The sequence below is a fragment of the Setaria viridis genome, chromosome 8 (assembly GCF_005286985.2).
Source record: "Setaria viridis chromosome 8, Setaria_viridis_v4.0, whole genome shotgun sequence".
NCBI lineage: Eukaryota > Viridiplantae > Streptophyta > Magnoliopsida > Poales > Poaceae > Setaria > Setaria viridis.
In genome coordinates, this window is record NC_048270.2 from 33,955,067 (window position 1) to 33,982,013 (window position 26,947).

The 26,947-nt window shown below is 41.4% G+C and overlaps 1 protein-coding gene and 1 long non-coding RNA gene across 6 annotated transcripts; one reads left to right on the plus strand and one right to left on the minus strand.

Annotated features, from left to right (window-relative positions):
• Positions 1 to 664: 664 nt before the first annotated feature.
• On the minus strand, positions 665 to 25,335 carry LOC117833062 (uncharacterized). Of its 4 annotated transcripts, none has more exons than XM_072295626.1 (22): positions 25,115 to 25,334; positions 23,896 to 24,060; positions 23,279 to 23,408; positions 22,922 to 22,993; positions 22,662 to 22,805; positions 22,524 to 22,595; positions 22,332 to 22,397; positions 22,171 to 22,238; positions 21,932 to 22,075; positions 21,357 to 21,757; positions 16,446 to 16,701; positions 15,458 to 15,680; positions 15,211 to 15,337; positions 14,882 to 15,109; positions 9,802 to 9,996; positions 6,860 to 7,102; positions 6,726 to 6,785; positions 6,601 to 6,651; positions 6,312 to 6,509; positions 5,583 to 5,846; positions 4,952 to 5,149; positions 665 to 1,096 (listed from the first exon to the last, which is right to left on the minus strand). In XM_072295626.1, exons 2-22 carry the CDS (start codon positions 23,963 to 23,965, stop codon positions 842 to 844), a joined length of 3,465 nt encoding a protein of 1,154 aa, XP_072151727.1. In that variant the 5' UTR covers positions 23,966 to 24,060; positions 25,115 to 25,334; the 3' UTR covers positions 665 to 841. The 4 variants fall into 4 exon arrangements, with proteins under 4 accessions (XP_072151727.1, XP_034568323.1, XP_034568324.1 ...); XM_034712432.2 differs by having other exon boundaries at positions 23,896 to 24,173; XM_034712433.2 differs by having other exon boundaries at positions 23,896 to 24,995.
• On the plus strand, positions 7,570 to 9,349 carry LOC117833066 (uncharacterized). Of its 2 annotated transcripts, XR_004635336.2 has the most exons (5): positions 7,578 to 8,004; positions 8,147 to 8,209; positions 8,388 to 8,477; positions 8,626 to 8,738; positions 8,853 to 9,349. It is a non-coding gene; the product is annotated as an uncharacterized lncRNA (long non-coding RNA). The 2 variants fall into 2 exon arrangements; XR_004635335.2 differs by having other exon boundaries at positions 7,570 to 8,004; positions 8,626 to 9,349.
• Positions 25,336 to 26,947: the final 1,612 nt, after the last annotated feature.

The window sequence follows — 26,947 nt, forward strand, 5'->3', positions numbered from 1 at the left end:
CATATTTATTATAATCATTTTTCTGTTTTAGTTGGCAATAAAACCTAAAAATATTTTATATTTGAGGAGGCATCTACACACAATTTGTGCTGTCGGTTGCTTACGTGGCCCGCTGGCACAAATGCCCCTTATTTGTGCTTGTGGATTAGCAGAAATCGTTTTTGTACTAGTGGAAAAGAGAAGTTATGAAATAAAATAATATGGAGAGAAAAGTACATCTTCTTGTCCAATTATTTCCAACTCATGATTCGTGGAGACACCAATTGAATTGAGATATCGGCCAAAACGCCCAAAGAAACCAACAATGGAGCCATTGCTCTGCATTGGAATGTGGAAAGAGTTTGCTCTCCTTTTTCCAAATGGTCCATAGCTACGAGCGTTGGTGACAAATGTAAGAGATGTTATTACGATTATTTTATTTTTTAATTGACCGATGGATCCAGATACTCCTATCATGAACTCCGAAGGACCTAGCTGAAACTGCAAGAAAAAGAGAAACAATATTTTTCACGTTGAAATATATCCCTCAAACAATTATGAGTAGTCAGGTAGTAACTTTTAATTGTACCGCCTTGGAGAGGTATCAAGATTTATCATTCATTAGCACCATAAGAGGTATATAAAATTACCGTGTTTTAGTACCTTATTAAATTATTTTTAGGAATGTCTTCAAAAACCCTAGTTTACTTAATTATGCTTCTCCCAAGGTAGTTAGCTGTCCCTGCATGTATGACATGAGAGTTTTGGAGAGAGTGCCATTACGATACAGCAGAAATAGCCTTAGGAGTTACAATATCAAGCTAGTTAGCTTGAGATGTAGCTTGATTAGTACAGGCTTTGGTTACAGAGTGCGAACATAGGCGCCAATTGCTTCGATGTAATTTTCTCCGTGCACAAAGAAGCCAACAATTCTGCTATTGCTCTGCACTGGAACTTGGAAAGCAGCTCCAAGCTCTGTTCCAAAAGGTCCATGTGATTTACCTGCGTTGGTGACAAGTGTAAGAGAAGATACAACACTTGGTATTGATCTATCCCATGGACATGGATGAAATGTTCCAGAAAGTTTCACTATAAACTCTTCAGGTTCAAGATGAATCTGCAAAAAGGAAATGAAAAATAGTACTGATCAAGTTTACTTTTGGAGAAGGCGCGCTGCATGTGTTTAGTAAAGAGAAGGGGAATAGCAAATAGTAGTACTGATTAAGCATGAGACATTTTTCACCTAGCACGGAACGTAAGTAAAGGACTCAGCGGACAAAACAACAACAGACCAAACGGTAGCTGGAACAACAAACAACAGGCTTAGTCGACACTACAGCCTTCCACGGCTCCGACCATCCCCAGCCCAGCACCCGAATAATATACTACTAGAATTTAGGCTTATGGCAACATAGTTGAAAAACATGGCAATAGGGCTAATATAGTTGCAATAGGTACAAATTGCCATAACGGAAGTTTGGTTGCGAGCCGTTGCAATTACCTTTATGGTGCATTGCAATGGTTTTGTCAAGTTGCAATACCTAGTAATTATCGTGCAAAACACAAGTTCATTTACCACTACACTAGAACAACTTTTGTTGTATATTTTCTAATAATTATGTTTCACCCTTCTCTTAACAACAATAATACACAAAAAACGTGGTAATAGATGGAAAATATCGCAATAGTGTACATGTATTGCAACAGTACTTCCCTCAGTGCAACCATTTATTTTTTCATTGCTATATAAACCAACATTTTGCAAAGAAAGTAAAGATTATTACAATGCAAGAAATTCGTGGTAATATTATTAACTAATCGTAACCATTTTATAAATGGTGGCAATAATAGCTACCTTCTACGAAGAAATTCAGGATTATCGCAATGAAAGATATTCATCGCAATATTATTGAAATATTGAAACCATTTATTAAAATGGTGGTAATAACACCTATCTATTGCAACAAATTTTATATTGTTTTAATGTGTTTTGTGGTAATAGAATAAAAATCTAGCAACAAATCTAGCAACTAGATGGAGATCTAATGGCCAGGTAGCCTTCTTCAACCCCAAGCTGACCTATCCTTCCCAAATCTCCTTCGCCCCCATGAGACCTTAAGACGCCCGTGGGAGCCACCTCCCTACCCCTCCCAACCCACCGCAGTTTCATGCTATGGCAATCGTCGCCCCTACCCCTACCCGGCCAACCGTCCTAGCAAGCAGCATCATTGCTGCCTTGCATTCCTCACCACGCCCCTACCAGCGGTAGTGGCCTTCCCCCAAGGACCGCCATCATTCCCCTACAAGGAAACCCCGCACCCCAAGCCTCGATCCATAACCTTGGAGATCATACTAGAGCCAATGAGCCATGTAAGATGCAGCTTTGGCATTTAGTGATATGCTCGTGCTTAGAAAGAACACCTATTTATTTTTACAAGCAGATAACACTACGTGAAAACACATTTTAGGTAACACGGGATAGGTAACGGGCACATGTCGCACATTACAAAAACTGTCATTAGTAATGAGCCTCAGTGATGCATGTGTTACCAATAAGGCCTCAACATTGGTATGACGCCCGTAACCTTTGACTAGTAATATGTAATTGACTCAAACAAAGGTTGTTACCAACAGCGTTGGCAATGACCTTGCCAAAGCCCGTTACAAATTCAAGCCAATGTCAACGGCTGTTGCACGCTCGTTACTTGGCTTTGACTATTTGTAATAGGCTTTGTCTTTGTTCGTTACCTTTATACTTTTTTGACCGAAGTCAGTAGGGGAAGCAACAACCTAATTTTTTTTATAATTTGTTTATTGCAAACCTGTTTAATTCGCTCCTATGGTCGAACCCAGGCCTGCTAGATGCTAGATGCTGAGGTGTATGTTACCTTTATATATTTGCCCCATGTTATAAGTCGCTCCTCTATTTCGAAATCTACAAGTACCTAGAATATTGTCCATTCCTCTCCTTGTTATAACCCTATCCTAGGAGCAGCGTGCCCATACGGCGCACCACCGCTGCTCGGCTATGGGTTGTGTGCTCGCCGGCTGGATCCACATGATGTGCTCCTTCCCCAACCCCCACATCTGCGATGCTCCCGCAGCTTGGCCGGATCCTGGTCACCTATGCCACTTGTGCATGCATCGGCGACTCGAGCCTCTCCTCCAATGGATGCTAACCTCGACCAATCGCGCGACCTCCCTTGGCTATGACCGGCCACGGTGCCATCCATATGTTCTTCTCTTGTTTTTCGTATGTCGTCCTTTCCTTGATGAAGTTCTTTATTTCCAACTTGGTGGTCTAGCTCAAGATGATCGCAAGCTGGGAATTTTAACTTACTCCTATGTCGTTGGAGCTATCAATGTCAATGTCATTATATTACAATAACACCAAGAGGAAACATGTTAAATGCAAGTTTAGAAATTCAGCTTGCCTTTTGACATGTTCCCTCTTGGTTTCATTTTAATGACAATAACATCAGTACCTCCAATTGCATAAAATTCCCAGCTTACGAATCATCGTCAAGCTCAGTCACCTAGCTAGTTAAAAATAAGGAGTTTTGCAAGGGAAGGGTGAGAAACGAATAAAGGAGAGAAAAATAATATCTAAATGAATCAAGACCGGCCGTTTGCACAGTAAACCTAGTACCTCAAGGGTTTATCTCACTCGGTCTTTTATCTTGTGGATGACATATTGTCTCGTCCTAGCGGCCGATATCTTGTTGATGGCATATTGGCAGCCGAATACAAACATTAGGTTTACCTGGCAAGTCCACGATGTCCATGAGATAATAATTTTGCTTTAGTTCCTGATTTTTCGGTTCACGGAGAAGCGGGGTTGTTGCTACCTAGCATAGGTATAGGTAATGAACTATGTTATTTGTCCATTACCTATATCGATATGCAGGTAACGAACGAAGATTAAGTATGTTGCTACACTAAGTAGAAAAACGACCTTTCATCCTGAAAAAAAATCTCGGTTGTTTTTGGACCCGGGATTAAAGAGGCTTTAGTCCCGGTTGGTCCACATGAGTTACTACAAAAGGATTGCATCCACTACTCAGTCAGATGTGCTGTGTAGGTTCGAATCCCACACACCGCGCACGTTCATATTTCGCGTGAAAAATCGCATGACTTGTAATATACTAACCGGGACTAAAGATATGGTTTTAGCCTATGTGAAAGACCTGAGACTAAAGGCTGGGACCTTTAGTCCCGAATGATTAGTCTCGATTGGGAAAACCAAGATATGAGGTTTTCCAACTGGAACTAATGCCAGTTTCTCTACAAGTGCCAGTTTCCCCCTATTGGTAAGGACCAATCATCATCTGTTACCAATGTTTCAATATAGATAACAGGCTACATGCAAAGACCGTTGCCAATAACTCCTTTCAGGTACGTGCATATTTGAGCTGGTTTCTTCCAATGGTCATAGGTACATTGTGTCCGTTAGCTTTAATGCATGATTAGTAAGGGTCTGTTTGGATACCCTATGTTAAAATTTAACAAGTGTTAAAGTTTTAACACTCTCAAATAGAGTGCTAAAGTTTAACATATTAGGGTGTTTGGATGATGTGTTAAACTTTAACACCTTTGGTGGGAAATAACTCCATTGTCCCCTCATTTATGGCCGGCGGAGAGAGAGGGAGGAGAGAGAAGGGGTAACCTAGGAAAAAGTGGAGAAGGGGACCACTTTTAACACCTTTAGCAAGTTTTAACACCCCCTCCATATGTTTATGAAAAATATGGTGTTAAACTTTAACACCCCACTTTTAACACAAGTGTTTGGATAGGAAAGTGTTAAAAGTGGGGTGTTAAAGTTTCCCAAATAGGGCCTAACCCATTTCTGGTAACAGGCGTGATGATTGTTACCAATGACGATCTGTGTCCATTACCTATTACCTGTTAGATACCATGTATAGTTTCATGTCTTGAGAGTTGAGAGCTAGATTTCACTATGATTAACGCTCACCTTGCGACCGGTACCTCCACAGCCGCCCCATGGACCTGCAGTGTGCTGCTGCCCGTTTTTATCACTGTATAAATACTCAAGTGAATTTATGATAGATCCACTGAAAATTGTCACTCTTTGTAGATGATGTGGTTTTTCCTTGATGTCATGAAGAACCTTTCCATCTCCACCCCAAGGTCCAATTCTGGTGACCCCAGCCTGGAAGTAAACCAATTAAGTAAAAAATTAGAACGAACCAATAATGAACATTAGCATAAAAAATGTTTTTGCTGGCGCACAAAACGTGCCAGCAGTAATGACACCCGCCAGCACCTTGGCACCAGTACAACTGCGATTTGTGATGGTAGGCCACAGAAGCGTCCATCATCACATAATATTGATTCTAATCACTTTGTTCTTTTAGTTGGCAAAAAATCCTAAAAATATATTATATTTGAGGAGGCATCTACACGTAATTTGTGCTGGCGGATGCTTACGTGGCCCATCGGCACAAATGCCCCTTATTTGTGCTTGTGCTGACCATAAGAAATGCTAAACATCAGTATGCAAAAGTGGCGTGTTTGCAGAAATCTTTTTTGTAGTACTGGAAAAGAAAAATTATAAAATACAAATAATATGGGGAAAAAAGTACCTCTTCTTTCCCAATTGTTTCCAACTCATGATTTGTGTAGACACCAATTGAATCAAGATAATGGCCAGAACGTCCAAAGAAACCAACAATGGAGCCATTGCTCTGCATTGGAATGTGGAAGGAGTTTGATCTTCCTTTACCAAACGGTCCATAGCTACGAGCGTTGGTGACAAATGTAAGAGATGTTATTACAATTAGTTTATTATTTAATTGACCAATGGATCCAGATACTCCTGTCAGAAACTCCGAAGGACCTAGCTGAAACTGCAAGAAAAAGAGAAACAATATTTTTCACATTGAAATATCCCTGAAACAATTATGAGTAGTCAGGTATTAAACTTTTAGTGGTATCGCCTTGGAGAGGTATCAAGATTTGACATTAGCACCATAAGAGGTATATAATAGGGCATCTCAAGTACCATGTTTTAGTACCTTAAACTATAGTTTAGCAATGTCTTCAAAAACCCTAGTTTACTTATTATGCTTCTCTCAAGCTACTTAGCTGTCCTTGCATGTATGCCATGAGAGTTTTGGAGAGAGTGGCATTATGATACAGCGGAAATAGCCTTAGGAGCGAGTTACAATATCAAGCTAGTTAGCTGCCTTTGTATGCGCAAGCTGGCATGTCAATTATGACCTCCAAGAAAAGCAAATTTAACTTCGTGATGCACACATCTAAACGATATGATTCAGATTTGTACTGTAAGGAGTTAATCTCTTCACACTCACAGAGTTATTGCCTCCCCCCTGGCCGCCCCAAGGGCCTGCAGTGTGGTACTGGCCATCGTGGTCGGTATATGAAAACTCAATTGCATCGATAATAGTTCCACTCCTAATTGTAACCCTGTCCAAACGGTAGGGTAGAATTTTGATGTCTCGTTGGCTTCCTCCATCTCCACCCCATGGCCCAAATTTGGCAATCTCAAGCTGAAGCACATCAATTAAAAAAATTAAGACTATAAATAAGGAAAATTATCTTGAGAGTTGAGAGCTAGATTTCATAATGATTTATGCTGACCTTATGATAATCTCCTGATGGACCTGCACCGTGCTCCTGCTCGTTGTGGTCCTGGATGGAATCTCAAGTTAATTCATGGTAGTTCCACTAAAAATTATCATTCTTACTAGGTGATGTGGTTTTACTGTGATGTCATGAAGAACCCCTCCATCTCCAGCCGACGGTCCAATCCTTGCAACCCCAGCCTGGAAGTAAACCGATTAAGTAAAGATTAGATTTAAAAAAAAAATAAAATTAACATGGAGGAAATTATTAGTACATCTTGGTTCATGTAGACACCAATTGCATTGAGATATTGGTTAGAACGGCCAAAGAAACCAACAATCTTGCCATTGTTTTGTATTTGTACGTGGAATGGCGTTCCTCGGCCTTTTCCGAATGGCCCATAACTACGAGCGTTGTTGGTGACAAATGTAAGCGACGTTATAACGTTCAGCAGATTTCTGAATGGACCAACTGTTCCAGATACTCCTGTCAGAAACTCCGAACTACCAAGCTGAATCTGCAAGAGAAAGAGAAATAATATTTCACATTGAAATATCGTTTATACAATTATGAGTAGTCAGGTAGTGACGTATCGAGATTTACCATTACTTTAACATCTCATATACCAAATTCTAGTACTTAAATTATAATTTAGGAATGTCTTCGAAAAAGCCTAGTTTCCTTGTGCTGGTCTCTAGAATTATATACGAGTCCAAATCTTATCAGGCTACTCCCAGTACTCCCAGTCCATTCGGAGTACTCCCAGTCCATTCTTTCATAGCTAGCTCTCGAAAGATGTCATGCCTTATGAAGAGGAACGATATACCCTCATAGTGTATATTATAGAGAAAATTCCTATTTGACACCGGAAAAATAACCCGTTCCTTCATGATTTTAAAATTTTCTCCCTTCCTTATTTAATACTCACTTCAACTTTCATCACTAATATGACACTGCCGTCCGTTCCATTAGCTCGTGCCGTTAGATGACCCGGGACACTGACAGATATTTCGTTGGGGTTCAAAATTGCCCTCCCGTCACTTGTTCTGGACCCGTGCCTTCTCTCCCGTGCTCTTCCTACCCTCGATTCAGGATTCAGGACAGGCGAACCCTAGACTCACTCGGCGGCGGGCGGCGAGATTTGTGGCGGCGGCTGGCCGTCGGCGGCGAGATGGAAGGCGACCCGGCGGGGGAGGATCTGGATCCGGCCGGCAGCCCCCTCGGGCGGGGTGCGAAGGCGGTCGCGAGCCCCCCCCCCGGGCGGGTTGCGCAGGCGGCGGCGGCGGCGAGCCCCCCCGGGCTGGTTGCGCAGGCGGCAGCGAGCTCCCCCTCTGTGTGTCTGCAGATCTTGGGGGATTCAACATTGTGGAAATGCTATTTGGCTCAAGCCTTCTTGTCATTGTCGGAACCGGTGAAAAGGTGCCTCAGGAATTTCTCTTTTTTTTTTGCTTACTATGTTGGGCTAGTTCCTGTTGATTGTTTGCTCCTAAACTTTCTGAACTCGCACATGTTAGTCGATTTCACCCGTTGATTGCCAGTTCATTTTTATCCTTTTTTGCAGCCTTCAATGTCTCCTCGCCGTCTCTGCTTGTTCAATACCAGAACAGGAGCATCAAAGAAAGAGGTAAACTGCTGCTTCGTTGTATTTATCAATTCCTGTGGCGATTTATGCTGATGTTCTGTTAATTGATGCTTACCAATCAAATCCTAGTCTCCCAGACACAAACTGGGAATCTTGTTTTATTGTGCATGCTTGAGCTGCAGTGTTCTTTTGAGTAAAATAGTTGTCACATCATGTGCAGGCTTGTTGTATTGCAGGTCAGGACTTTTGTTTATGATCTAAAAAGAGCCTACTATCTTGGAATAAATTGAAACAGTGCCCAATACAAAAGGTATGGATCCTACTGCTGCCTCTGTACCAAATGTCCATACCATTGCTCCTGCTAATATTTCTTGCTGCCAAGCTGGCAAAAAAACATTAAGTTTTAGTTATTTCTACTTGCAGTGTTTGCTGCTAATATTGTTGTGCTTTATAATCAGGTCTATGTGCATTTGCTCCAAATTCAGAAGAGTATTATTTGGCTCTGCCAGCAAGCACATTCAAAGGATCTGCTTTAGTATACAAAGCATCAAAACCTGAATTAATATGTCAGGTAATCTGTTGTTTCCTCACTTCATGTGCCATAGTATTGGCTCCAGGAGGTTTAAATCCTTTCCTATTACGATTTTCTCACATACAGCTTAGTAAAGATCACTATATTCTCCAGGCTTGTATCTCAGTTGTTAATCACTATAAAAGCAAAAGCACTACTAAAAATGGTGCTCCAGTCAAATAGTCTACTAAAAAGAGCCTACTGCTGCTCCAGTCAAGGCAACGAGCAAAAGGAAAAAGGAGCCCTACTAAAAAGAAAACCACCATTCCTATGTTGCCACTTGGTAGCCCTGCAATGGGCACAAGAAGCAAAAGGGTGGATCCTTCTAGCCCTGCAATGAGCACAAGGATCAGTCTGTGATCCTCATGCATCTGTGAATTTGGAACTTGCATGTTTGAACCTCGGTGATCCTCAAGTTTGAACCTTTTTATCTATGTATCTGTGAACTTGCAAATCTGTTGTCTCATTCCTATGCTGTTACAATCATGTTTGAACCTTGTGTATGTTGGCAACCTTGTGTATCCAGTTCATTTGTAACATTTCCTTGTGTATCTGTGACCTATATGCTGGAGGTTTGTTATAAAAACAGCTTGTGTATCTATTGAAATAAATACTGTAGAAATGTTGTAGAAAAATGTTGTACAAATATTGAAAAAATTGATGATAAACGGCAGCCAGGGAGAAAATGCTGTAAAAAATGAGGGAACTGCATGCGCCAGCGAGTCTGCATGCATGCGCCAGCGAGCGCCCAGGGGCAGAAGGGGACTTAACTCGTTAGCTAACAGAATGGACTGCGGTATCATATTAGGGACGAAAGTTGAAGTGATGTCAAATAAGGAAGGGAGAAAATTTCAGAGCTAAGAAAGGAACGGGTCATTTTCCCTGTGTCAAATATGGAATTTTCTCTATATCATATATCATGATATTCTATTTTACCTATCTTAATAATCCACGTCTAACCACACCTTGTGGGGAAAAGCTTGACTGTCAGGGGAGAATTAACATATCTAAATAATTAACACCATTCATATTCGAAGACAAAGAGTTATTTTTTCACACTCACCTTATTCTTACCCTCACAGCCACCCCAAGGGCCTATAGTGTGGCACATGCCATCATGGTCAGTGTATGAAAACTCGATCGAATCGATGATAGTTCCACTGCTGATTGTTATGCTATCCAAACGGTAGGGTGCCAGTTTGATGTCACGTGGCTTCCCACCATCTCCACCCCATGGCCCAAATTTGGCAATCTCAAGCTGTGGCACACACCAATTAAGATTAAAATGAGGAAACTGAAAGAAATTAAGATAAATTGATACTGCCCTAGAAATATATGACCAAATGCATTTATATAATGTAACCTTAAATTAATCCATGTCAAAGTCTATTATTTATTCTCTCCATTCCTAAATATAAGTATTTGAAGCTTTCAGATTTATCCCTAATTAAATATAAACATTTCAAATTGTCCAACCCCACAATTAATTAATTAAACCTGCCAGTCGTTGCATCAATTAGCCCAACATTTTGCCCAAAATCTGTGGCCCATGCCAACACCACAAATAACTAATTAAACCTATGGTTTATTGCATCTGTGGTCCTAGCTGTTAAATTAGGTCATTATGGATTTTTTCTCTTTTAGCTTAATTTTTCCTAAAATTGCTAGATGCTTATATTTAGGGACGGAAGGAGGATACAAATGTGCACTTTTTAGATGTGCATGATGTCTTGTTTAGAAATATATGTATATGAAGTGTGTAATATTTGCACAAAATGTGGCTCAAATTGAAAGATGTAGGGAATGTGGCTCAAAATGTGTGATTGTTGTATGAATGGTTGAATGTGCAAAGATGTATGAAATAAGTTTCCAGAGATGGTTTCATATATAAAACATATATCTTATGGATTTAAAGGGTTAACGGAAACTAGGTCTATGTTACTATTTTACATAGTAAAATTTATCTAATTAATATATTGTCCCATAAATGCCTTTTCATTTTGATTCTTATGTTTTCTTGTGCTTACAGTGAACTGGCTTATTGGTTTCTATATAACTCAACTTATATTTGTTGGATTTATAAGACCGGCAGTCCACCAGGGGGTTACCCAAGTGGTTGATTTGTAGGTGGAGGTGATTGTGAAACCAAAAATTCGAAGGTGATCGCGAGAACACAAGAGACACGAGGGTTTTAGACAGGTTCGGGTCTCCGAAGAGTAATACCCTATGTCCTATATACGTGGATTGTATTGCTTGCATGAGATTGAATGCCCTCGGGAGGCTATAGGCTGACAACCTAGGGTTACAAGTCGGTTTGAATCTAATTTAGTCGGTTGTTATATGGAAGGTAATCTGAGTCGGATTACAATACGTGTCTCGCAATATTCAGGCAGATTTGAACTGTTTGGTTGCCTCGGCGTGGACTCCAAGTAACTTCATGTCGTAGGCCCGCATGCCCTGGTTGGGCGGGCCCACTTGTCAGGTCCGACCAGTATCCTGGTTGGTAGGGACCCATGGGGTACCCATATCCCTTAAGCCCCCAAGCGATGTGTAGGCGAACAAGAACTTAAGGTCATCACAGTGAAGTTTGGAATGTAGTCAGCTGAAGCTGCGATGGCGTCATAGTGATGGAGAGGCTGCGCAGTGCTCAGAAAAGAAGAAAATTAGAGCGAACGTGGAGCCAAACACGCAGAACGAAGTCGAGTGCCGAGTTGATGGATGTAGGGCATCCAACAAGTCGAAGTGAAGGATTTGGAGGGCACCGCAAGAGGCACTCCATAGGAGTAGCCCCCGAGCATTGAAGCGATTAGTATAATTGGTCCAATGGTCCAAAAAAGAAAAAAGTTTAGCCCAATAGCACATCCAAGTGCCTGAACACAAGGAAGGGCAAATTCGCGGAGGCACGCCGACTAGAAGTAGGCGCCCAGCCCCCAAGGATGAGGACTTGCGGAGCCGCGGAGGCACGCCGCCTGAAGTAGGCGTCTAGCCCCCGAGGACGAGGATTGGTGGAGCCGCGGAGGCACGCCAACCTGAAGTAGGCGCCCAGCCGCCGAGGACGAGGATTGGCAGAGCTATGGAGGCACGCCGACAAGAAGTAGGCACCCAGCCTCCGAGGATGAGGATTGGCGAAGCCACGAAGGCACGTCGACCTGAAGTAGGCGCCCATCCCCCAAGGACGAGGACTAGTGGAGCCACGGAGGCACGCTATTGAAAGCGCAACGGAAAACCCGCGGACTCTGTTCTGCGCGAGCCGAAAACCCGATTATTCCATTCGGCGCGAATTCCATCGTAAGTTACGCCATCACGCCCCTCAAAAGTGCAAGGGAACACAGAGCCGTTTCATTTCCTTTGTAACACTTGCAGTGCCGCTGCAATAGTCCACTGAGCTCATTGACATCGCGCCCGTGAACCCAAGGCCGTGCCACCGGAAGTTCCAATCTGCACGCACGCATTCCACCGCCGCCACGCCACCGTATGCGCATCAAAACCCTAGTGTCCATCAGATCCAAATCGCAAGGCCTGGAGACCGAAGACATGGCGGAAGCGAACATTTCAGATCCATCCACGATCTGGATGAAGTCCGTGATGACCCAGCAGCACATCCAGGCCGAGTTCCTCAAGCTAAAGGGGGAGAGGGAAGGACCCCGTGCTGACCTGGTTGAACGTAGCGCCACCTCAGATAGATCTATGCACTCAGAAATAGTGTTACTGATGCGATCTAGCCGCACGATCAAGTCAGAGGGCGTGGGTGGGCAGGTAGCAACTGGGATGCTTGGAACCCTCTCACAGAGAGAGAGAGAGAGAGAGAGAGAGATCGCCAACCAGCTAGTCAAGCGGCGTGATGATTCTCGGATGGAGAACTTGTCCCGTCGGAGCCGATCCGATGGAAGCCGAGCTGCCGGTGGATGCTGAGTCGACGGAAGGCGCTGAGTCGATGAAACAAGCGGCAGGATTAGAATCCGCTGGCATGGTCTCGAAATGAATCTGTATCGGGTTGGCGAGATAGTCCTTCATGCTCTCGGGGAAAACAACACTGGAGCGGGATACCATCGAGGTCGCTAGGAGGATCTCACAATCACCCCTACCTGGCGCGCCAACTGTCAGATTTATAAGCTCGACAGTCTACTAGGGGTTACCCAAGTGGTTGATTTGTAGGTGGAGGCAATTGTGAAATCAAGAACTTGAAGGTGATCACGAGAACACAAGGGACATGAGGGTTTTAGATAGGTTCAGGCCTCCGGAGAGTAATAAATATTCGAGCAAATTTGAACTGTCTGGTTGCCTTGGTGTGTACTCCAAGTAACTTCATGTCCTCGGCCCGGACACCCTGGTCGGGCAGGCCCACTTATCAGGTCCGGCCAGTATCCTGATCGGTAGGGACCATATGGTACCCATATTCCTCAATATCTATTCATATGAACTTAAGTTCTCTTTTGCTGTTCATATCCACATAACACAACTTTTTCCAGCTCATATCCAGATAATTCAGCCATCAACATGCTATTATTCTTTGTGTACGTAATGATCCCATGGCAATGCATTAGGCTGAGTCCGGTTGCAATGAAGCAATCATGCAAGCTTAGGTGCATGCTAATCCTTCCTAAACTTAAACATGGGTCCATATATGTATTAAATCTTACAGGTACTAGTTGGAGGCCTCCAACAGAGTCTCCATGTTAATCCTCATGAGACATCCTAGGAAAAATGATAAATCTTAGAAATTTTCAAACTGAAAGAAAGATTTGGCACCAATTTGATAGACTCTAATAACTACTGATAATAAGAACCACTAGCTCCACACTATTTTTTAAAAGAAGTGACCCGCATATCCCATTATATATAAAACATTAAAGTAACATCAAGTAACACATAAATCTCCATCAATATTATCCACCTATGCTATTTTGGAACATGATATAAAGTAACCCCTTCAATTTGCAACTAAATTACCTACCCATTGTGATACATAATCTAAGTAACTCCTTAAATTTGTTCTACCAATTATGCATTTATAAAGATAAACTTAAATACCACCTCAAATCTATATCTAAATTAACTTCATCCGCTATTATATAAATGTCCAAGTAACCATAATTATGCCTTTTTATGTTTATAAATTAACAACTTTTATTACTATTACTATATAAAAAAGTAACTTAAAGTAAACTTATGTTGTACCATCGTGCATGTCATGTGTACATCTATGCATAAGTGATAAGCATGCACCCTCAATTATTCATATACAAGGACAATACGTAACAAATAATTATCCAAAACATTGAATTATGCAAGTTATTATTTTTGATAAATTTATACATTTAAGTGAAACATAAAACCTCATTTTTAATGAAATACAAAAGAGGATATTTGAATAAAAGGTACAATAAGCACAACGGTTTCAATTTATCTTGAGGATAAAAATTTCGTATCAACTAATAAGATCATAATTTGAAAATGTAAATCTAGATTTATGACATTGTGCGGAATAGGTGTTAAAAAATACACTAATAAAGACACATGGAGGTCCCATACGGAGGAAGAAAAAACTACGGATATACGTGAAAAACATATATAGTAATTAATAAGGTTTCCACAATTGGATAGGGATTACTTAATATCTATATTAGTATTGTCTTGGAAAAACAATAGAAAGAGGTCAGCAAGAGATTAGTATTTTTCTAATTACTAAGTAACATCTTCTAAGATTATAGTCCGTGCAGGAGCTTGGGTTGACATTATTCCAATCCTAGGAATGCGCATGTATTTATTTTGCATGAAAATCACATGACTTCCAACTTGACATGCATGACCGTATGGGTAGATTACCTTAGTCATAGATGATTTATTTTTAGCCATATTTGATGACAAACCATTATATATTGCAAAATTTGATGATTCAAAAACATGGTGGTATGGTGTTTTTTTGAAACGTTTTAATGGGTGCCTGTATTCTGTATATTTGTAGTGCCCACTGTTCAGAAATTCAGTTTCTTGGCAGTTGGGTATATGAATAGCATTTTTTGTGCTAGCAACTTGTGGGAGCAATGAACGGTTGACCAATTGCAGGGAAGAATACGAGAGGAAATTAAATTCACAACCGTTTTAGCCAACAGGTTAGATTATCCTAATAAGCATGTACATACCCGCCCGACATTTAGAGTAGGCCCCACGACCAATTGGACCCCTGCTTCTGTTTCTTCAAGTGTACGTAGTATATCCTGCATACATGGCCTATCCTTTGGTTTAGGTAGCGTGCACCTCTGTGATATCTCGATGCATGCTTTTATTTGCTTTTGGTAGCCTATTTCCCATTGGGTCTGCCTCATCTGTGATGACTCCTTTTCCAACCTAATCACCCAGCTCTCCAGTACCTGGCTAGCAAAGTGTCTCATTATTACAAGAATCATTGAGAACAGTACAGAGATGTCAAAAATATATGAATGTATGAAGATATATTTCTTCTTCAACATACATCTTGATCAGTCATAGCTCCCGTGTTATGTCCCTTCACCATGTGTCTAATTATCACACCCAAACTATATATGTCTGACTTGATTGTGATCTCTCCATCATCTAAGTACTCAGGTGCCATGTAACCCCTGCATGCATGAACACTGATAATGTCACTTCTGACAGTAGAGAAAAAATATTTCATTTGGACAGGTAATACATCCCTGATTAACTATAAATTTCTTAGGGAAAATATATACTTAGCTCACCGTGTTCCGATTTTTGTTTGGGTGATTGTGCGGCTTTTTTCTTCACCCAAAAGCCTTGACAAACCAAAATCTGCAATTTTGGGCACCATGCCATCATCAAGCAATATATTGTCTGGTTTGAGATCTAGATGAATTATGTGCCTCTCATGCAGATAGTGCAAACCCAGACAAATTCCTTTTATTATTTTGTAACAAACGCGCCATTGAAACCCACATGGTTCGTCTGTACAAGTAAACACATGAGTATCACTGACTGTGCATAACCAATATTAAAGAAAAAAATTCTCAAATCATCAATAAGATAGTATGTAAAAATAATTAAGGAAAATATTTTTATATTTTAGATATTGATATATTTTTCTATAATCTTGGTCAAAGCTAAAGAGGTTTTACTTAGAAAAAAATAAAATGAACTATAATTTAAAACTAAGAAAATGTACGATAGTGAGCCAATGATAATTGATTTTGCCTACATTACTATGCAAATAAGCACAATGCAAATAAAATTTTACAAAAGCCACTTATTTATGCAGTAATAATGTAGGCAACATGGATTAGTCAAGTGTCATGTGAGTAAAACCACATTGCTGCGTTCTGTAGAACAAAGTTTCTATTTGATTTGTGAAATTTTACATTATAATATCTCTTGAATATTTCCTACATATCAATATACTTAGATTTCAAAAGCTTATGCCAAACTTTACCTCATACATTTAATCCCTCTAGTCTTACATGCTTGACATTTTGAGCAGAATCTAGTTAAACTTTGACCATCAACAAAGGACATCTACTCTAGAAAAAAGGGTCATACATGTGCATATATCTAAGAAAGTACACCAACAATCTCATTAATTTAGTAGATATTTCAAACACATGGAAGGGCATGTTAAATCAAAACAATCAAGTATTTTGGAACCCACAGAATACTTAGAAAGAAAATCCCATCTCCAAGTAACTGTATCACATGTTTATCCCACAATAATCATACCAGTAAGATACTTGTGAAGGCTTCCATTACGTAAATACTCGAAGCAAAGCAACCTTTCTCTTTTTTCTGCAAAAATATTTAATCCTCCTTGCCGCACGACCACTTCATGCGTCTCAGCACAGTAACCAACAAAGCAGACTATATTGCGGTGACTAATATTCATCAAAAAATCAACCTCGCGATGAAATGGTTCTTCTTCGATTGTATGAGATGAGTATAACTTCTTTACAGCAACAAAGCCATCTTCAAGCACTCCCTGTGTGTTTGCATCTACGCTCCTTAATTTTTATGTAATATTTCCACGAGTACGTAATTATTTAATACTAAAAACATACAATGTCTATAAAAATAAATAATATATAAATTCAGCTAAAATATTTGTTCATTTATTTTGGTGGATACCATGTGAGATTAAATCATAACTAATTATATCTAAATAAACTAGAGCTGAATTAGTAACACAAATAACTAAGCACAACATCCAACAGATAACTTAAGAAAGGCCTGACGAGGATGTACTCACTTTAGCTATAAATACTCAACATTTTTTTGGACAAATCTGGTCAAACTTGTAAAACATTGACCAACCATAACTCTTAAAATATATGGTTTGGAAACATAAAAGTCACATAGTTAGATCTATCATAAAAATTATTTCAAGTTGTTATAGTTTTGAGGGGAGCAATTTCCAAATTACTCCCTTCAAGTATAGTAAAAATATATTCTAGTAAATAGTGGTACATACTTGCGTCCTATTGCTGTAGAAGAAATTAAGGGCCAGTTTGGAAGGGCTCCGGCTCCTTCTAAAATGGCTCCGGCTCTAGCTTTCTCTGGTGTAGGTGGAGCCGTTTTGGAAAGTGTTTGGCAAAATAGCTTCTCTTATATTTTTAGGAATGGATGTAAGACATCAAATGCCCTCTGTGTCTTTGGCTGTGGGGATTGTTTGAATAGATGAATTGAATGTTTAACATTAGTTTATAATTTGAGTTCATTAGAATTACTGAATATAATGAATAAAATTATTAATTAACCTCTTTTTTTATATACGGTGCTCTTTCCTTTTTTGACCGCACTATTTTTTCTGTTATTATCCTTTCCAACTTTCTCACCCATCCAGCCGTCCAAAGTCCAGACCATTCCTTTCCATCCTATCTTCTTCATTATCCATTCATTTCACGAGCTGGCCACGCTCCTGTGCCCACGGTTCGAGGTGGCCACCAGACCACTGGCCCATGAGCTGCCGTCCTGGTGAACCGCTGCCTGGCCAGCCACTTGCTGCACTGGCCCTTCGCCGGCCGCCGCCGGTCCAGGCAGGGTGCCATCCGGCCTAGATGCGGAGCCTCCAACGCCCCCAATCCCCAGATCGAGGTCAGCCACAGTCGATCCACTGTTTTCCCCACCCAGAGCGGCATCCCTGTGCACCGGCGTCGGGCGTCGGAGGGGATTCATGGCGCCGGCGTCCTTCTTCCTGTGAGCGCAAGAGAGGGAGCGCGACGCGACAGGGTGCGAGAGAGGGAGCATGTCCTTCTGCCTGCCTGCGGTGGCATTTTTTATGTAATTTTGGTGAATTTGAGGGGCAATTATGTAACCGATGGGGCTGGCCTGCGGGGTGGAGCTGCACGGAGCCACAAATTCCGGCTCCGTCTCACGTGTAGAAAAATGGCTCCGGCTTCACCCTGGCTTCTACGATAGAGCCATTCCTTTCAAGCCCTTTGGCACAGCTCCACCTAAAACGGCTCCAGGAGCTGTACCAAACTCACCCTAAAAACAAGCATGTCCACCTTACCAAAATCAAAATCTGCTAGTAAAAGCTCATCTGATTTCTACATAGTAATCAGGTTAATATTTTTGAACGTAGGTAATAATCTCCAGATTAAAAAAAATGTCTTCTTCATCTCTAAGCCATGAACCAAACACACCCTACATGACTGAAAAGTAGCGATCTCAAGGGAGGAGGAAGTAGTTTTGCTGGTATGAAATGGGAAATCCCATTTTAGTGGCAGAAACTTTTCAATTGCAGATCCAAAAGTAGTTGCAATGTTTTTGCAAGATTTTGGCGGCAGAAACATGTCATCAACTGCAGACCCAAAATTAGTTGCAATGGTTTAGCACACTATGTGTCTTGCGGATTTTGTAGATTAGATAGATGTGAGGTCAACTGTGATGCATGGCTAGGTTTTGATTAGGTGGAGGGAGGTAGATCTATATAGACCTGGAGATTGAATTTTATGATAAGGCCTTGCAAATTTGTTAGAGATGGATGTGGGTGTATATATCTTGCAAGTTGGCCTCAAACAAATTTACTTATTTTGACTTAAATTTTAAGGTGTGAACATATTTTAATTTCAGGATCTGACTTTTGACATGGGGCGCACTTTTAAATCGAGCCACACTAATATGCACGAAGTTAATTTCAGTTAATCATATCGTGTCATACAAATAAATTACAGTTAATTTTGTTCAAATTTCAAGGTATGAATCTGAGGTTTTAGTTGTAGGTTTCAGGTTTTAACATAGGTTTTTCACCCTAGTATTCTCATATGCATAAAATCTCCCCTGTATGGCCTAAACTACGAGTGGGAACCACGCACATGACCCTTCGAAAAATTTGATTACGGAATAAAAGCTTAGGGGTGAATTGCTTAGTACTGAAATGCTTGGGGGAACTAAATCGTGTCAAATTTGTTCGGAGTGTGTCATACCTAGTTTTAAAACAAAATCAAGTGCTACCTGTATGTATACCAAGATCTAGTTCTATACATATAGTGACACCATCAGTGAATAACAGTAACAATATTATGTAAAGGAATATAAATAAAGATTTATAAGTCTATAAGAGATAAATAGTTTAATCCTAGAAACGAAGGCTCCAAACTTCACGTGCAATCGACTGGGGCTTGTGTACACCTAGAACTCAGCATCATCTTTAGAAAACTTCACACACTTTCCTCTTTTGAGCAGCAGTAAGCAAGGGTGAGTACACTTATGGTTGGTACTCAGCAAGACCACAAGAAATAACCAGAATAACGATTTAAGTTCATCTTCAAGTTCATTAATCATGTGAGGGTCCAGGCCGCTCTTGATCGTGAGCACGGTTGATATATCAGTTTTACACTCTGCAGTATAACTCTAACTACATTTTATTTAGAAATTTTATTAAATAGGATTAGTCAAATTTAATTAACCATGAAAAACTGATATGTAAACCCTAATTAAATTTTATTAGGAAAAGACATTCAAATAGACAAATCAAATTTGTTTTAAAATAAATTATTAAACATATATTAAGGTAAACATCATGGCTAGCACGTAGTTTATGTTGAGATGAAACTAACGTAGCAAGAACAAGCAAGAACGAGCTTAAATGGATACGAAACGTGAGAGGTATGGTCATCTAAAGGTTTTATAGGTCTATTCATGATTAACAGTAGATCTAGAGGGTTAGTAAGTAAGATTGGCAAGACACATGGAATAGTGCTACCATTAGGTCAAAGCATAAGGTTAGATCTATTAACGTGCTCGGTTGGATTGTCTTGCATGAACCTAAACTTTCCAGGGGACTTTCTATAAATTGGCCAAGACACAATAGTTAAGCTGAAAGTTACATGATTCATGGAGGGCCTTTTTGCAAAAGCTTGGTGCTTGCTCACATGGTGGGCAGGCTCCGGCGGATCAAATCGATGACGGTCCGGTGGCCTAGGTGCTCGAGCGGGTGGCACAAAGGGAAGAGGAGGTCGAGGGGAGCACGGGGAGGTTCTCACCGACAGTGGAGAGAGACAAAGGCAGCCGGATTTTGGAGGAGGGCTGCCGGCTCGTCGGTCTTCACGACGCGGTGGCGGTCCGGTGGACGTCCGGCGGCGAGTTGTAGCTCTCTGGACGCGGCTCATCGCAGGGACGCTTGAGGAAGCGCCGGATCGGCTCTGGGGCGGCCGCCCGCGGCAGAACAAGCGGCAATGGCGCAGCGGTGCTGCTCGGAGGATGGCGGCGGCGCTTGCGCAGGCGGGAGCACGAGTCGGCGAGGAGCGAGCAGCAGCGGCACGAGAGGCTTAGGCGGCGGCTATATAGGGCGCGCAAGGGCAGCACCTGGCATGTTAGGAACGCACGCCAAGGATGGCGGGTGGCGGCACTGTGCACGGCCGGGAGAGTGGTGGCAACTAGGCCGAAGCGAATCCGGACTAGAGGGAAGGAGAGCTGGGCCATGGGTCGTGGGTGCGGGCTCGGCCCAAAAGAAGGGGTAGGGTCCTGCAGGGAGAGAAGAAAGCTGGCGCGGATCGGGTTGTTGAAGCGGGTTGGGTTTGAATGGATCCAGCCCGATCCAATAGGGATTAGGACTTCTATTTTCTGGAATCTAATTTCTAGTGCAAAACAAATCCAAAAAATTCTAGACAATGTTTTTAAAGAACTAAAAATATCCATAAAATCCCAAAAATTCCAGGAAAAATCCTCGAGATAGTTTTGGACACGAGGAGTCCAAATAAAACACTTATGAGATTGTGAAAAGGGTTCCAGAGCCTTCTAATAAATAGATTTAGCTCTAGAAAAAATGAGAATGAATTCCAGAAAAAGTTGGAAAATTCTCAGAAGGACCTAGTCGTCGAATCAATGTGTTTTAAAAATTTTGCACTCAAGAAATACCAAGATGCATTAGCATGAATGCAACACACATAGAACCACTTTATTTAATTAAAAAAACAACCATTTGTTTTTCCAATACTAAATTTCCTATCAAGAAAAATAAATGCTGGAAAAATTTTAAAATTATGAGAAAATCACATCCTGAAATTTAAAAATTTCAGGGTGTGACAGAGTGTTAGACGGACAAATTATGTTATTCACAGAGTGAAATATTTTTTTGTATTTTGTTACGTTTTGAAATGCTCTCACGACTACCAAAAAGGTCCCATGTCATACCTTGTAAACTTCACCAAAGCCACCGCACCCAATAAGGTTCTCTTGGGAGAAGTTGTCTGTGATGGCTTGCAAGAAGTGTAGCTTAAGACTCAACGGCCCTCCTGTTTTCTCATGTAGCATGTCTTTCAGAGTGCGAGATGTATCATCTTCAGTGGCCATTTCTTTCAGAGTGCGAGATCTATCATCTTCAGTTGCCATTTCCCCTTCAGGACTCTGCACGTCAGACAGTCGTTTCACTGCAATCTTTACACTGTTTGGACCTGGAAGAACTCCTTTGTACACCTTACCAAAACCACCCTTGCCAAGAACATTTTGTTCACTGAAATTGTTGGTTGCAATCTGGTGCTCTCGCCATGAGAACCGCTTTATTTGCCCAAACTCTAGCCTGTGATCATTCTGACCTGGAATTGTTGAACATTTTCATCTTGTATCAGTTAAAAGAAGTTCGGTATTTTATTTCAGAATGCTAATTTATCTAACCATTTCAGTCTATGGGAAAATGTTTCTGCTTTTAAAATCACCATTATGGTCACTATGGAAAAAACATTGTTATGCACTTATGCTGCTAGACAAACCTGACACGTCAATGAAGATTTCAGGTCGGTAACGCATTCTTTGCCACCATAACACAAACAGAACTCCAAGGACAAGTAGTGTGACTGCTCCAGCAATGCTTCCAAGAGCCACCTTTAACTTGGAGTTTTTTGATCCGCCTGAATCTATTATTACCAACCATTTATCCTGAGAAAAATGCACTCACAGTTTCCCCAAAATTTAGTGTTCAGTAGGGATTGCCAGTTTGTTTGTAAAGTACCTGTCTTTGTGCTGCCTCCTTGACATGGAAATAAACGTTGGCCACAATTCAAATGAGTGCCTGTATAGCTGGAAAGACAAATTTACAATTACTAAGTATATTGTACAGTAGCACACATGAAATTTGTTTCTGTAATCTGCTATGGTGCAGATATGACATACTTGTATTGAGGCACCTGAAGTAGATATTGTGGTATTTCACCGCTAAGATTATTATATGCAAGATTACTGCAAAATAAAGTGACTTATGATATATGATTGCCGAACTGTTATTGACTTCCTTTAATAAACAAATGGCAGCAGTAAATATAACAAATATTTTTCAGGTTTTCCATCATGAAGTTAAAAACTTACATATTATTCAATGATTGAAGATTTATGAAAGAGCTTGGGATACTCCCACTTAAATGATTTTGGCTTAGATCCCTGTCCAAGTTATCATTGTTAGGGCCTTTTTATCAACCTTGATAACATGAGTCATGGCTGACTTACAGAATTTCGAGTTTAGGAAGGCGGCCAAGAGTGTCCGGTATCGAGCCATTTAAATTATTTTTTCCAAGGTCTAGAGTTGTCAAGCTTGATAGGTTTCCAAACTCCTGAGGAATCACTCCAGTTATGCTGTTGCCATGCAATATCCTGAAACCATAGCATGTAGCAAACAGCAAGTTTATCCCTGTATTAGACATAATTTTATTTATGATTGGACTCATGTTTGTGAGGACAAAATGTTGCACAGGCAAAAGGGAACTTACAGCTGTTGTAAAGTTGTTAGATTTGCAATGCTGGGTGACAGGGTTCCTGTTAACCCAGATGAGGACAAACTTCTGCAGACTCAGAAATGAGAAACTAAGCAAATAGTCATGTAGACAAAGTACATGGTATTACAAATTTAGAATAGTGAAACGAGATAAGAGTGAAGCATAAAAATATTCTATCCAAATGAAATTGTTCCTCCTTTATGAACAGTTGGGAACTTGGGATCAGTCACTTCACACATAGTTAGCTAATAGAATAGGAAATATCCTTATATTCGAAGACCACAATGTGAATTTGGTTAAACCTTAGCTGCCTTGGTCAGTAATGGAATTCCAACTTCAAAGTAAACTTACATTTTTGCAACTTTGTTGTCCTGACAAGTAACATGGTCCCAATAGCAGGGGCTCATTTGATTATCCTTCCAGTCATTAAGCACACCTCTGTTATCGATGAGTTGTTGCCTCATTTCATACAGTGCTTCGACTGCAGACAAAACAGAGTCTTATTTCTGGGGTCTTGATGTAACTCGAGTTCTCAAAAAAGTGGTTAAATCCTTCTTACTGAATCTATTCAGTGTCTCACTTGCAATCTGGATTCTGTAGCGCTTAACTATATAGGGCGTCATAGAGTATATTATGCTAATCTGAAGCTGTCTATTTCAACTAAGGAAAATTAACTGTGCTCAATGTAAGTGCCTTGATGCTCCCTGGAAACTGCAAAGAATATTGCAACAGCACTAGCATGCCTAGTCTCTGATTCAAACATTTGACCGGTGACATGGACAGGGAGCCAAATTTCTAAGATTCACTTCTGTGGTCTTTAGAGATAGCCTAGTCAATAGGACAATAATTTCCACGTCACTTGTGACAGCTTGTCAATTCAAAGTCAATACTTCAATTTAAATTACTATCGTCTTATCTAATGCTAGCTAATAAAGAATATCTTATTTGGCAAAAAGTAAAGGCCTTACCTTGGAACTGAGCAGCAGCAGAAGATTGTAGACATCCCAATAAAACTAGCGCAAAAACTAACAGCTTCATGCTTTCTGAAAATATCCTCAGTTTGTTATGTTTTCAGGAATTGGAGCGCGGCTGATGTACTCAATCCGTTTCGTTGTTTCAAAACAAAAGCCCTCCTGAAGCAAGATCAATGCTTGACTGTTGTGTCACTGGAAGAAGCGTATGAGATGGTGGAACAGAAATGCTCAGAGAAAGATGCTCCTCAACTGGAAGCAAGATGGAATTGTACCTGAACATGCCAAGAATCTACTTCAGAATAAAATTAAGATTATTTATTGAAATAATGTCTACAGTGAAGAACTAGCTCAGTTGGGATCCCATTTGGACCACTTGTATGAAAGAAATCATTGCTACGTGTGAAGAGTCTCAGTGTGGGCACTGGACTTCAGTAGTTAGAACCATATCCTTCATTTCTCAGGAGTTTCCTGGGGTAGTTTTCTCAGCAAAGAAAAGTTCCTCCAAGACATATGTACATGTGAGTCCATTATTTGGTCCCACCGATATTCTGTATCTAAAAGAGGTGCCCAATGAACCTACAGACCTATACCTTCAAAAAGGGTGTCATTAAAAATCCAAACCAAAGGCAGCCACTGTTTTTCGTACTTGATGGAATGCATCCTTTGTGTTTGGATAAACGCATAATGGAATGTACAGCAAAGCAGAATCAGCTCCTAGTTGCAACAGGAACCTGATACTGGAAAACAAGCTGAGCAATAGGCATGTATGTTCCCCCTCCTTTTCCCAAATACATGGAAACTTCTCAACGATCACTGATTACTCTGTTCCCAGAACTTGCAACCATGGTATGCAAATGGAATTTCTCACCATGTTTCCTGTCCATTTTGGTTATGCAGGGTCCAGGTGGAAGCTTCCTCTTACCAAAGGTAGTGTTTGCATGTTTAGTAGTGTTTTGGGCTGAAGCAAATTAAAGGTATTCCATCCACCCTTTGGTGTCTCTTCTTCCCCGTTTTCCCCCAAGCACCCAACAGCCATTCCACAAAAGGCAAGACGCAGGCTATATTCCCTCAAAGCTCAGAAGCGGCAAACCACTCTAATGGAGAGGAAGCAATCCAGTCAAGCAAACAGGTACTCAAAGAAGATGACGACGACAAAGAAGTCAAACAGGCAGTTCTGTACGTGAGCATGCAAGGAAGGCCGGCAAGAACTTACTAGAAAAGGGGAAGGAAGAAGCATCAGGCAAGTTGTGCTCCAAACTTCTGAGAATCGAACTTTCTTTCTTTCAGCTGTCTCCCGGGGTGAAGGCTGAGATTGAAGAGGAGAGGAGAGCAGGCTTATTCTCAGCAGCACTGAGAGGAGCTGAGGAACAAGTGTTTAGCTAGTGGTGCACAAAGAATTGAATGGGTCAAATATATCACAGCTCTCTCTGAAGTGGAGGTACGCCTGGCCAGTTCATTGGATCCTGCAAATAGACGGCTCAGATTGATCCAAGCCGTCCACTTGTAATCAACGGCTGCCGAATAACCTTCTCATAGACCCGTCGGAGGACCAAAAGTTTCTGTTAGGGTATAACCAAACACTTGATGTAAACCGTAGAAGTTTGAAAAGCAATACCCTTCCAAACACTCCAAGGGTATAACCAGATCGGAAGTATTCTACGTGTACTTTCATCCATTCACAAAAAATCAGCAGAAGATGGAGAGGAAATTTAAATGATTTTTTTCTTTAGAGGAAGATAAAATGGTAGGTGAAAGGGGACCTTGCAAGCTCTTTTTTAACTCATGACGATCAGATTGGTTGATTTTCTAAACACAGGGAAATGGACATGTGTGGAAGGCACCTCCAACTAGTTGCCCTGCTTCATACGGTAAAATGATTATGATGTCACTTTCTGATGGTACAATGCTACACCGACTGATTTCAAACTAACCGTGCTCTGATTCGATATTCACTTTCTTTCGAAAAAATCTCCTTTTTTGGAGAGCGTTTACACACTTGGATAATCCTGCTGAGGTTGCAATTTTTGCCAACAATGGGTAGACCCAAATTACATTAAGTGAGTAAATGAATTTAAATGTTTTTGCCTTTACTTGATGGGTTGAAAAAAATCAAAATACTGAAATAGCTGTGGAACTAAAGATATATTGTTTCACTTCCAATTAACATTGCTCACGCTCAAAGTGTCAAACCAGTGGTTTGAGTCATGTGAGACTGTTTGTGGGCCCAGCGTAAAGAGTACGTATCACCTTCTCAACTTCTGCTTCAGGCCCCTGTGGAATCTTGATGCAATTAAAGGGATAGCTTGCTTGCACCAGCTCCAAAATTAGAAACATGAATTCGGATTTTAATTAAACTATCAAAATTTCTAGAGCCCAACATGATTTCCGAGCATTTCGCAGACGAGGAACGCCGTGATTACATGGAGTTTTGTTTCCTGAATACACACGATCGACGCGTTCGCGTCAGTGACCATCGCACGAAGGCAGTCGCGTCGACATCGCGCGTTGAGGCCGCGAACGTTCCACACCAGTACGTTGTAGTTGGCAGGTTCCATTGGTCTTGACGACGGGTGTAGCGATGCTGCCGGCGATCAGGCGCTGGCGCCGCCGCCCGCTTGGCTTGCTATCTGCAGCAATTCAGCGTCAGAGAGAAGATTAGCCGCGGGGAAGACATCTCTGATGGCAGCAAAATGCCGCGGCTGCATGGTGGTTCTGAGGAACTTGTCAAATTCGGTGGCCGTAACCTGATTAGCTTCTTCCTCACGTGCAATTATTCCCAATTTCTTCATTGCCAGCACTTCCCCCCTTTTTAGAAGGCCTCACCGTTGTGTTCAGCGGCTGAGCGGCGAGGCGGGTGCTGCGGCGCGGTGTGGGCGCGGCCACCGCGGCGGCCGGTTTTGGTGTTGGCCTGCGTGCGAGGGGCGTCTGCAGCGCCAGACGCACCGTGCTGAGGAAAGCCTCCGTCTTGGCTCTCGTCGTGGCTGAGTCAGTGGAAGCGGCCGGGGTGGAGGTTGTCACCGGCGACTGCGATGGTGCCGGCGTTGTC